This window comes from Polypterus senegalus, chromosome 10, assembly GCF_016835505.1.
Source record: "Polypterus senegalus isolate Bchr_013 chromosome 10, ASM1683550v1, whole genome shotgun sequence".
NCBI classification, from domain to species: Eukaryota; Metazoa; Chordata; class Cladistia; order Polypteriformes; family Polypteridae; genus Polypterus; species Polypterus senegalus.
Genome location: NC_053163.1, coordinates 17027390 through 17040618, shown reverse-complemented (window position 1 = coordinate 17040618; position 13229 = coordinate 17027390). Strand labels below are relative to the sequence as shown.

Below are 13229 nucleotides of genomic sequence, written 5' to 3'. Positions count from 1 at the left end.
GCTGCCATGGGGAATCACACTAAATGCAGTAAGAACATTTTCCAGGATACGAGGTGTGACAATTGAATTCCCAAAACAGCCATGTAGAGCCACCCGTGTTACTGAAACAGTGGAGCTGTTGAAAATGTTGTATGGTGAGGATGCTCTCAACAAGTCAAGGGTCTTTGAGTGACATAAGGGGTTTCAAGGAGGGGCGAGAAGACATGAACGGCAACACCAGATGTGGATCATCCATCATGTCACTGTCCCAAGCTGTGATGTGCCACCTGTTTGCAATTTCTTGGCTAAGTAACCAGAAAGAAAACTGGTAGAAGAAAACTATGGAATGAGTGGTGTTACAGGGGCCAGGCAGAAGGAATGACAAACAAAGGCAGGCTAGGGTTCATAAGCCACAAACAGTTGCAAAGTTGAGTTTTGAAATCAAAATCAGTAAATGAAGACAACTCAGGCGAACACAGCAAAAGGTCTTTAAACTAAACTCCTTGTGGAAATTTATTTTTGCTTTCTCTCCACTAAGAAGAAAGAATTTAAACAAAGAGAGGCCTACCATGTTTTATTACTGACTGTAGTTTATAGCGCTGAGCTGCAAACAATATAGCATCACCCATAGCAAAGTAACTGAAAATGGTGGCAATCATGCAATACAAAGTGGGATCATAACAGCCATTGCAAAAACAATGCTTAATAAAAATAAAATTAAGAATTAGCACAAAACTGGCAGAAAAGGCATAAATGCAACATTTTAGAACAGCCAGACATAATTATGGCAGAAATTGCTTCACCAGATTAGTAAAATGCCAGATAGCCAAACTGGAATCAGAGCGCAGCCTACGACTCTTTTAAGAGTAAGAATTTCTGTCCAGCATTTCAACTTTAAGTATAGCATTACGTTTGTCTGAAATTTTTGCTTTTATGACGACATCTTTTGCATTGTAAATGGACATGTTGTCAGAGGCCTTCATTCGGGAGAACCTGCTGTCTCCTTTTTCATCATACATTTGACGGAATAAGACTTCATCGCAAGCCTGGCAAGGCTCAATTATTCCAGCAGCGCACCAGATATTGTACAGGTTGTAGTCGTATGGATTACTGAACATGATGGCGAGACAGCTGACAGTACTCCCTTCTTCACTCTTTGCCAGCTCATAGGTCAGGACGCCAACACACCCACGGGGCACCACTTTCCTTTTGGTGAAGGACATTATCGCTGCAGTCTCTTTAGGAAGAATGCTAGGAGGTGGAGTGATGTTGTATCCACTGGAACAATGGTATCTGAGGAGAAATAAAAAAGAAGATCAAAACAAAATGAATTCACCAAAGTAATGGCCTTCTATCTTTATATATAATACGCTACTGTGGCATTGTTTGTCTGTCCAGGATTTTAAATCACCTGTAGCTCGCAAACCATTTGACCGAGTGACCAGATATTTGGTACACATATACTATGTGACGTCTGCTATCTGCTTTCGGGGGTGATGATTGACCTCCAAGGTTATTCCTCTTTTTATTTTATTTTATTTAAGAAGATGATCCGCTGTGGCAACCCCTAACAAGAGCAGCCGAAAGAAGAAGAAGAAGAAGAATCAACTCCTGTGTATGGGCGCCGTTCTCATCCCTACCACCTTCGCCATCACTTCCTCTACCTCTTCATATCTTAAATCATTCTTGAGGCAGATTGAAGACTTAAGTGCCAGCTTAAGTGAAAAATTAAAGAAAACGTACTAAGTAATTTCAACACAAACACTGACTTAATCAGTTTTAACGTGAAAAGATGCTGACAAAAGAACAGAAGAAGCGGGCCACCAGGGTGGAGAAAAGAAGAGCAGCTCAGCAAGCAGCAAGCACATCAGCCTCTGAGCAAATGAGTGGTAAACGTACAGAGAAAGAGGATGAAAACTAGGATAACGTGCAGTGTGCCATTACTGGTACTCTATAATTCATTAAAAATACAGAGTTTTGAGAATAGAATGATTTTCTTTTATACGGTGATCTCTCTTTTCACTAAAGATGAGACATAGTTTCTTAAACAACTGAAAAACCAGAACCTCATAACCGTCTTATGTCTAGGAAAGACTTGATGGCAAAGAAAAGAAAAGCAGCTGCATGGGGCAAACATGGTGGGAAATTGTCACTGTGGGCTGGGTGAGCTAGCAGTAGTGTGACATAATGACTTCTCAACGTCTGTTTGGCTTGTCTAATTCATAACAGTGACAGGCCGACATTTCTGGAGCTCTGAAGCTTCAGCTTTTATGGAGGCCCTTTCACAACCAGCAATGAGGTCTGGGTGACCACTGTTATCGTCTTCCATAACAGATCTCCAGATTGTTTTTTGAAAATGTAACCACGACATCTCAGATTTTGATTAAAATTGCTGCACTGGATTATTTCACATGTCAGAGTCATTGATGTAAATAAAAATTCTTAAGCCTTATAGTTTTCAATTTATTGTTGGGGGGAAGACAATTAGTAAAATGTTTATGTGTGCATGATGCATCGTCGAAGGATGAAATAAACATAGAAAAGACCTCCAACAATATAATCTTTTATTTTACAACATCTCTCATATTACATAATATACAAAGCACATTTTACAAAAACAATAAATGAATTTGAACATTTTTTCATTTACCGCTAGCTTGCATGATACTTTAGTAATCTTTAATTTTTATTTTATAGATTATTTTGTATTAAAGTACACTATATTGTTATAATTTTTTTAAAAATATCCCTTCTTATACAGTAGACACACAAATGTGGATTAAGTTTGCTTCTGGTGCCCCTGCAGCTAACCCTAACCCTAACCATAACCCTATTAACAAATATTGTCTTGTGTAATTTTTGCTGTTCCTTTTTAATATACTGTATGTGCATCAACAACATCTTCTGAATATTCAATACATCTTGCCTGAAGAAGGGGCCAGAGTTGCCCTTGAAAGCTTGCATATTGTAATCTTTTTAGTTAACCAATTAAAGGTGCCATTTTGCTTGACTTCTCACTGCATTCATAATGACAAACACAGTACAACACCCTAGTACTACAATCGAAGTCCAGGAAGTTAAGTGACTGAATCAGCATCACTGTTGGATTTTGAACCAGCAACCTAATGGTTTAACATCTAGTGCCTTGGCCATTACAGAATGAAAAATGTCTTTGTTAAGTAAAGGAATAATAGTTCTACATCTTGATTATGTCTTGCCCGAAAAAGGGGCCAAAGCTGCCTTCGAAAGCTTGCATATTGTAATCATTCTAGTTAGCCAATTAAACGTGCCATTTTGCTTGATGTCTTATTACATTCATAATGGCTAACACGGGTCAACACCTTAGTACTACAATGGAAGTACAGGAAGTCAAGTGACTGCATCAACATCACTGTCAGATTTTGAACCAGCCACCTAATGGTTTAACATCTAGTGTCTTAGCCATTACAGAATGAAACAAAAGTCTTTGTTAAGTAAAGGATTAATAGTTATACACCTTGATTACATCTTCCCTGAAGAAGGGGCATGGGTTGCCTCGAAAGCTTGCATATTGTAATCTTTCTAGTTAGCCTATAAAAGGTGCAATTTTGCTTGACTATTGGCTACCTCCTGTGACAGCAACTCCACTCTGTTAGCACATAAGAGAACCTGAAAATGATTGAGATTTTAAAGCAAATGGTCAATTATCTTAGAACTGGTCGAAGGCAATCTTTGATAAAGCATTCACTTACTTTGGGTTTCTCAAGATGAAGGTTGAAGAGGAGTTCAATAATTGTATTGTGACGTTTCTGCTCGAGTCAATGGACTTTGAAGTGTTTTCAACAGCCAAGTCCAGCTTGGGGTCTGTGATCTTGTATATCTGTTCTGCCATTTGTTCAGTTTTGTGCTCTGAAACCAAATAACAACAGTCACCATCATCAACATCGTCAGTGTCAGGGGTCTGAGCCTTACGCTGGAAATACTCCTACTCCTACTACTACTACTACTCCTACTCCTACTACTACTACTACTAATAATAATAATAATAATAATAATAATAATAATAATGTAGCACCCTGGATGATTATTTGAACCTTTGTTATTAAAAACACAGTGTTTGTTCAAATATTATTTACATATAAACACGCCATTTTTATCTTATTTGTATCAGCTCAGAGGAAACTGATTTCCTGTTAAACTGGGGGTAAATGTTTATTAGTAGACTAATTTCTGATCCTCAAGGCGGTCATGTTTGGGATCGGTCAGTTGGTAAAGCAAAAAAGAAAGGCAGGAAAGTAAAAAAAAAAAAGTGCACAAGGAGGACGCGTGTTGGTGTTAACAGAGGGCTTGGGTCATTTATTTCAATTTTAATTGTGAATTGCGGGTGAATGTAAGAGAACGGGAAGAATGATAGCAGAAGAAAAAAAAATGATTAAGAAAAAAGAAGAGTTTTTGAATGCTTTGGTGAATCGATTTGAAGGCAGATTAGGGTGTTCGTCATTGTGGTCTCGTGGTAACCTGCAAGATGTGGCAGTTGGCCCGCTGCGTTAGAGTCAGAAAAGAAAAGAAGAGCTTCGTAAACAGACCGGGAATATTCAAGTCTGAGCTGAGGGCTTTAAGGAGTTGAAAGCGCTACTAGAAATCGTGCATCTTCATTTTCATGGTATAGATGCAGCTTTCTGGCAACAATAAGGCGGCAAGTGAAGGTTTTTTTTTGTTATCGCTTCATCTTTGCTTCAACGCGCACCAACTATAGGTAGCTACCACAAACTTCAAAGGCTCCAGTTCACTTTACTGCTATAATACAATAAATTATTATCCCTCTCCCACTTGGACAGAGGCAGTGGTGCTGTAAGAATTATGTTTCTGGACTTCTCTAGTGCCTTCAACACCATCCAACCTCTGCTCTTAGGGACAAGCTGACAGAGATGGGAGCAGATTCATACCTGGTGCCATGGATCGTGGACTATCTTACAGACAGACCTCAGTATGTGCGTCTCGGGAACTGCAGGTCTGACTTTGTGGTCAGCAGCACAGGAGCGCCGCAGGGGACTATACGTTCTCTGGTCCTGTTCAGCCAACATACATCGGACTTCTAATACAACTCAGAGTCCTGCCACGTGCAAAAGTTCGCTGACAACACTGCTATTGTGGGCTGCATCAGGAGTGGGCAGGAGGAGGAGTATAGGAACCTAATCAAGGACTTTGTTAAATAGTGCGACTCAATCCACCTACACCTGAACACCAGCAAGACCAAGGAGCTGGTGGTGGATTTTAGGAGGACCAGGCCCCTCATGGACCCTGTGATCATCAGAGGTGACTGTGTGTAGAGGGTGAAGACCTATAAATACCTGGGAGTGCAGCTGGATGATAAATTGGACTGGACTGCCAATACTGATGCTCTGTGTAAGAAAGGACAGAGCCGACTATACTTTCTGAGAAGGTTGGCATCCTTCAACATCTGCAGTAAGATGCTGCAGATGTTCTATCAGATGGTTGTGGTGAGCTCCCTCTTCTACGCGGTGGTGTGTTGGGGAGGCAGCATAAAGATGAAAGACGCCTCACGCCTGGACAAACTGGTGAGGAAGTCAGGCGCTATTGTAGGAATGAAGCTGGACAGTTTAACATCTGTGGCAGAGCGACGGGCGCTGAGCAGGCTCCTGTCAATCATGGAGAATCCACTGCATCCACTGAACAGGATCATCTCCAGACAGAGGAGCAGCTTCAGTGACAGACTGCTGTCACCGTCCTGCACCACTGACAGACTGAGGAGATCATTCCTCTGCCACACTATGCGACTCTTCAATTCCACCTTGAGGTAAAGTGTAACATTATACAAAGTTATTGTCTGTTATACCTGCGTTGTTATCACTCTTTAATTTAATATTGTTTTTTTATCAGTATGCTGCTTCTGGATTACGTGAATTTCCCCTTGGGATTAATAAAGTACCTATCTATCTATCTATAAATTGATTTATTTATATTTATAGATTTTCTTCTACAGAATATTCTTATTTAATTGAAGAATTATATTAAAGCTTGGGTTTCGATGGCACAATGGAACACCTTGTTAACAATGTCAGGCAAGCTTGTATTTTTGTGTTTGTTTTTTGATGAAATTATTTTTCATGAGAGGGTGGATGTGCTGAAGTTTTTTGTATATATATATATATATGTGTGTGTGTATGTCTGTGTATGCGTGTGTGTGAGGGGGACGTTCAAAAAGTTTCAGCACTTTTTTAACTCTATTTATTAAGAATTTAAAAAACAAATGACATCACTTTTCTGCACAGTCACCTTCTTTTGCGAGGCAATTTTCTCAGTCACATGACACTCTCAGACACGACCAGTTTCTACTCCTCCCGTCTTCACCGTTTCCAAAGAAAATATAAAAGTGCGGAAACTTTTTGAACATCTCTCATATATATATATATATATATATATTCATAGCATTCGTAGTCTGAGTCCCGATTTATATACAATTTTTGTGTACAATTTATGTGCCATTTATGGTACAAGTGTTGAACATGATGGCGAACAGGTTGAGACATTCCTGCAAATCATCTGCCATTCAATTGTTAACATAATTTTGACGCATCCTGTATATATATATATATATATATATATATATATATATATATATATATATATATATATATATATATATATATAAAGTAAAAGGACCGAGGAGACAGCAATAAGGGTTGGGGTTTCCGGCCCCGTATATTGTACAGACTTTGCACAGAAAATAAAGTGGTCCAAAGCATAAACTAAAGAGTTCATAAAACGCCACTCCTGGCGCCGGCCATTTTATTCGAAGTGCAAGGGAGGATGGGAAGGATATCAGGGCAAATCAAGGGCGGAAGCCTCCTACTCCAGGCCTATGGTGCAGGAAGGTCTTTCTTTCTATGAGGAAGCAGAGGGAGAAAGTTAATACCCCCCTTAGCCCAGGACCGAATCAGGTCGGGCGGACCTAACAGGAGAGGTCGGGCGTAACCGAATACGAGAGAGGGCATCGGCATTGGCCTGAAGGGTGCCCGCCGATAAGTGACAGTGAACTTATACGGCTGTAAGTCCAGGAACCACCTGGTGACCCGCGGATTCGACTCTTTGTGTAGGGACATCCACTGAAGTGCAGCGTGATCAGTCACCAGAGCGAATTCGCGACCCAGCAGGTAGTAACGGAGGTGGGTCACTGCCCACTTAATGGCCAAGGCCTCCCTCTCCACTGCCGCGCACGGTCTCCCGGTCCATCAGTTTCCGCTAAGGTACATCACAGGGTGCTCGACACCATCGACGCTTTGGCTCAGCACGCACCCAGGCCTGTGTCCGGCGCCGGTCTGGAGAATAAACGGAGCCCAAAATCGGGCGTCCGTAACACAGGTGCCGGCGTTAGGGCCTTCTTTAGGTCACTGAACGCTGTTCTGCTTTGTCGGTCCACACCACGTATAGGGAGCCCTTTTGTCAGGTCAGTCAAGGGTGCTGCTCTTCGAGAAACGGGAACAAACCGGCGGTAGTAACTCGCAAGCCCCAAGAAAGCCTGCACCTGTTTCTTGGTATTCGGACGGGCCATTCTAAGATGTCTTTAACTTTGGAGCTCTGTGGCCGCACCTGTCCTTGTCCCACGAGGTAGCCTAAATATTTGGCCTCCTTTAATCCAAAAACACTTCCGGGGTTTATGCGGAGGCCGGCTTTAGCCAGTGTTCGGAGGACAGCTGCGACCTGCAGTAGATGCTCCTCCCAGGTGCCGGAATAGATGACAACGCCATCCAGGTAGGCGGCACTATAGGACTGGTGGGGCTTCAGCACTCTATCTACCAGACGCTGGAAGGTCGCCGGGGCCCGTGCAGCCCAAATGGGAGGACCTTGTACTGCCAGTGCCCGCTAGGGGTGCTAAAGGCCGTTTTTCCTTTGCGGATGCCGTTAAAGGAATTTGCCAATACCCTTTGTCATGTCAAGGGTAGTCAGATACCGAGCCGCACTCCAGCCGCCAAGGAGGTCGCCAATGCGGGCATGGGGTAGGCATCGAACTTGGAGATCTGATTCAGACGCCTAAAGTCATTACAGAACCTCCAGGAGCCGCCTGGCTTGGAGACGAGGACAATAGGGCTGGACCAGGGACTATGGCTCTCTTCAATTATGTCCATGTCCAACATACGTTTCACCTCCAGTTCGACCTCTGCGCTGCTTTGCCTCCGGAGTCGGTAGGGCCTCTCCCGGACGATTACCCCGGCTCCGTGACTATATCGTGGCAATCAGCGGTCCGCCGGGTGACTCGCCACTACCTCGGGATGGCTCGGAGTGTTTGGGCTAACTCCTGCCGCTGCTTGGGGTCAGCTCTTGCCGAGGTTAAGGGCAGTTGTGCTTGCTAAAAGGGAGAGTGACCTATGGGAGCTGGGAGCTCCTCTCTATCTCCAGGGCTTTAACAGGTTGACATGATAGATCCTCTCACTCGGTCGACGATTGGGCTGTTTCACCAAATAGTCGCAGTCCTTTTCTCTCCTTAACCTCGTAAGGCCCTTGCCAGTGAGCGAGCAGCTTCGAAAGTGGGAGGTCGGGACGAGCACCATAACTCGGTCCCCGGGCGGAACTCCCTGAGGACGGAGTTGCGGTTGTAACACCGGCCTGCGCTGCTTGCGCACGAGTCACGTGCTCTTTTAGGAGGGGCCTGATCTTTGTGAGTCGGTCGCGCAGTTGCGCCACGCTCAAAATGTTAGAGGAGGGAAGAGCCTCGCCTCCCAGCCTTCTTTTAGGATGTCGAGGATTCCCCGGGTTGTCGCCTCGTATAGCAATTCAAATGGGGAGAAGCCTGTAGAGGCCTGGGGTACCTCCCGTAGGCAAAAGCACGAGCGGGAGGAGCTGGTCCCAGTTCCTGCCGCCCGCTGACTACCTTGCGGAGCATCTGCTTAAGCGCCTGATTAAACGCTCACCAACCCGCCAGTTTGCGGGTGATAGACTGACGCTTTCAGGTGCTTTATCTGCAGTAATTTGGCTACCTCCTTGAACGTATCCAAGTGAAGGGCGCACCCTGGTCCGTGAGGACCTCCTTGGGTATGCCCACGCGTGAAAACAAATTAACCAGTTCCCGTGCGATGCTTTTAGTATTAGCGGAGCGCAGGGGAACCGCCTCTGGGTACCGGGTGGCATAGTCCACCATGACTAGGATATACTTGTGGCCACGGGTTGAGGGCTCCAGGGTCCCACCAAATCGACCCCTATCCTTTCAAAGGGGATGTCCACGAGGGGAATAGGGACTAGAGGAGCACGGTCCCTCCTAGGAATCTGGCGGGTCTGGCACTCGGACAGGATTGACAGAACCGCCGGACCTCCTCATTGATCCCAGGCCAGTAAAAGCGGAGCTTAATCCTTCCAGTGTTTTTCGCCCCGAGGTGGGCCTAGGAGGTGAGCATGTGCCAACTCGCATATCTCCCGCCGGAAGGTACGCTGAATTAGCAACAACTTCCGACCTCGCCTCATGGGTAGCCACCGGTACAACAGATCATTCTCAAGGACAAAGAAGGGTTCCGCGGTGTGGATCCGTCCGCTGTTGAGCTGTTAGGCAGAACGACGCATTCCGGCAAAGCGCAGGGAGTCATCATTCCACTGCTCCCTCTTAAAGGAGGCCGGCGTGGACCGAAATTGATGGTCCAGGCCGAGAGGGTCTTGGGGCCTGGGCCCGGGAAGAGTTCCCTGGCTAGTCCCTTCTCCGCGGAATCTTCCGGTCAAGGTCCGTAGCCACGAAAGGCCCCCGAGACACCAGCGCCATAGGGCCTGCCCTTGTGCACGGCGTGGAGGCCGCGGGAGGGGTGCCTTTTCCCCTCATAACAAGATCCAACGAGGCCCCGGGAGCGGCGAATGGCTTACCGCTGATTCTTTTAGACCAGTCTTGTCCCAAAATCACTGGGAAGGGGGTCAGGTAACACAGCGACCGTCATTTGATTGGTTCCCCCTTCCAGGTGACATAGCAGTGAGCGGAACGATATGACCTAGTCCCCCCATGCACACAGGTGACCAACAAATGCTGTTTTAACCACTGTTGCGGTAAGACAAAACGGCGAGCAACAATGGTAATGTTGCTGCCGGAATCAAACAAAGCCACCACGGCGTGCCCATTTAGCAACACCACTCCCGTGATTCGACTCGCCAAGGGATGCGGCGGGTACAATACCTCTCCGACGATGTCCAGCTGCAGTCCATAGGCTCCGGGCGTGTGATGGGGCAGTTTGGTAGCAGGTGACCGGTCTCGCCACACTTGAAACAGCGCGGCGGACCCGCTCTCTCTGGCTCTGGCTGGCGCTTCTGCAGCGCCGAGGGGCTCGGGTGGCCGCCCGTCCCTGCCGGTTCCCCGAGCAGGCTTTTCTGACCCCCAAGTCGGAGGACCGCCAACTGACGCTCCAGGACGCCGAGGAGGCCCGACATGTTTGATAGGCGTGTCCCCGACCTGCTGGGCGAGGGAACTGGGCATGCATTGACCAGGCCTTCACAGGCCACCCGCCGACCACTTTCCGCCTGCCGGGCCTCTGGCCGTAGCCAGCGCCCATCTTGCCCCAGAACTCAACGCCTGGGCGCGAAGGGCTTTTCAGGGTCAAAGACCCAGTTCCGCCATTCGCCGCCTGCTGGCCCGGCTAATGCCGAAGGGCCAGTATTTCGGGCTTGAGGAGGTCGTAATTAGCGCCTCCTCCTCAGGGAGGTCATAATAGGCCGCAGCGCTGGTCCTTCAGGTATGGCGCCAGGATGGACGCCCACTGACCGCTGCCACTGCTCCGGTGGCCGCCCTCTCAAACATGCCCAGGTAGCGTCGACGCCCCCGAAGGGCCCATCGGACTAGGATGAGGCGGCTGCCTGGGCGGGTCTGGTCTCGCCCGCTGGGCTTCCACTAACCTGGCCTCGTGGCCTCCAGCTCCCGGTGGTGGCGGCTTGCGCAGCTGCAGCCTGGAGCTGGTCATTCATGGCTGCAGCACCGTGTTGAGGTCCTGTCCCTCCGTCATTCCGGGATCTCTATCCTGCCGACTACGCCACTTGTAAAGGACCGAGGAGACAGCAAGGGTTGGGGTTTCCGCCCCGTATATTGTACAGATCACAAAAAAAAAGGTCAAAGCATAAACAAACAGTTCATACGCGACGCCGACTCCTGGCGCCGCGCCATTTTATTGGGGAGGAGCCGAAGTGGAGGAATGCTGGGAAGGACCGCAAGGGAGGATGGGAAGGATGACGCCAGGGCAAGATGGCGGAGGAAGGGCGGAAGTACGCACTGCGTCAATCCAGCCTATGGTGCAGGAAGGTCTTTCTTTCTATGAGGAAGCAGAGGGAGAAAGTTAATACCCGCCATTCCCTGGCGCTAATGGTTTCCCAGGTGCTATCGAATCAATCCGCGGCCTCCTACTCGAGCGTGCGTGACAATATATATATATATATATATATATATATTCATGGGAAAGTGGGTTATGGAGTGCCAATCAGACAGATACAATGATTTTCTGAATATATAATGTTAAATCGTGATTAGATAAAGTCAGCGTTGGAATTTATAAAGTCAAATCTTCAATATATAGTCAATGTCAGAATATATAAAGGGTTACAATAATAATAATAATAATAATAATAATAATAATAACAATAAAATAATTGATCAAGACGTAGCACTCATGCAACTAAAAGAACACATCAGAGTGAACAGAAAGTGTAGAATTTACACACACACGCACACAAACGCCGACCATTTTGTAGACGCCTGCTCATTACGGACACCAACAGTGCACAACATCCACTGTAAAAAGGCTGGGAGGCAAACAAAGAGAACTCAGAGATGGTGAGCAATAAAAATGGCACAAATACAATCAGACAAATTCTCAAATATCCCTGACAGAATCATCAGCTATAAGCTTATAAGCATAGAACAACGCACACTAATTTATCATTTGACAGATTGACCACTATTTTAATAACATAATAATGAACAACATAGTGATTCTGGTAAAAACCCTTTTAAAAAGGTCATAGAGCCTAACAAGCAGAAAATCTCAGTCAGGCTAGTTGTGTTCATATTAATGGGAACATTACACTCTTAAAATTAAAGGTGCTAAAGTGGTTCTTCAAAGTGATGCCATAAGGGGAACCATTTTGATTACCATAACATCAAACCTCATGAAGATTCCAACAACTTTTATTTATTTAGATATGTAACAGGCTCCTAACCCTGCATGAACGGATGAGAATAGAATTGTAAAATACCAACGTGTTCCTGATTATAAAAGGCCTCTCGATGCATACAATAACACAGGCTAACTTCAAACTTTCTTGATCTGTTAAGATTTATGTTTTATCCGTATATTAGGAAACTTTTAACTGAACCAATTTGACAACCTTTCCTAGAATTATAAAAATTATAATTTTAGTTTTTATGAAGCAATGATTCTGCAAGGAACCACAAAAGTACCAGTAAAGTGCCATTAAAGAACCGTTACTTTTAAAACGAAGAAAGAAAGATAGTTGCTCAGTAAGCAGTATTTTAGTGAAATGTATTTCTAGGATCACAAACTGTTATATTGACTCTTAGTCCCTATAGTTGCATCTTGATATAGGCAGCTTTTGAAAGCTGCATGAAAGTTATTCATCATTACCATTAAAATAAACTTGTATTATCCTAAAAACAACATTTAAGTAATAATTAAAAGGTGATAAAGTGAAACTGAAAAATATTCTTAATTCTATAAAGTGCGTGATAAGAACAGTTAAAACAAATTATTAACAAAAAATAAATATCAATAATACAACTTCTTAAAACTCTTTGTAGCAATTTGAAAACACAACACTTCTGATTACTTTAAGCCATAATGTTTATAGGCACCGTTACCTTAGAATTCACCGGTGTGTGCCAATTAATTCACAACGCGCCGTTAAAGTTTGGCTTCTTCGAGGTCTGCCGGCCGATCCGCGGTGCTGTGTAATTTGTAGACGTTGAGTCGGGCCCCGCTCCTTTCCCGGACAGTAGCCTATACTTTGCTAAAACTGTAATGCAAAATGCAATATGTCTCTGAGAAACGATAAGGTGTGATTTTATACGCAGAGTCAGTCAATGCATTATCAGAGGGGTGCTCTTTATGAAAGTTAAGAATCGAGCGCTCCGGACACCAAGGGGACTCAGCCAGTTCGTCGAACTCTGGAACTGCTGCGTGGGCGTTGTTCTGTGCGCCGGTTATGACAATAAAACTGCGCACACTTTTTCGAGGCTTTGAATTCAAATGCATTTGTAGAGGAAACAGACTGACGGA

The 13229-nt window shown here is 45.3% G+C and overlaps 1 protein-coding gene across 1 annotated transcript; it reads right to left on the bottom strand.

The window, feature by feature from the left end:
* Positions 1-465: 465 nt before the first annotated feature.
* Positions 466-13229, bottom strand: LOC120536824 (DELTA-thalatoxin-Avl1a-like). Its single transcript, XM_039765329.1, has 3 exons — positions 12812-13229; positions 3711-3867; positions 466-1272 (listed from the first exon to the last, which is right to left on the bottom strand). Exons 2-3 carry the CDS (start codon positions 3848-3850, stop codon positions 840-842), a joined length of 573 nt encoding a protein of 190 aa, XP_039621263.1. The 5' UTR covers positions 3851-3867; positions 12812-13229; the 3' UTR covers positions 466-839.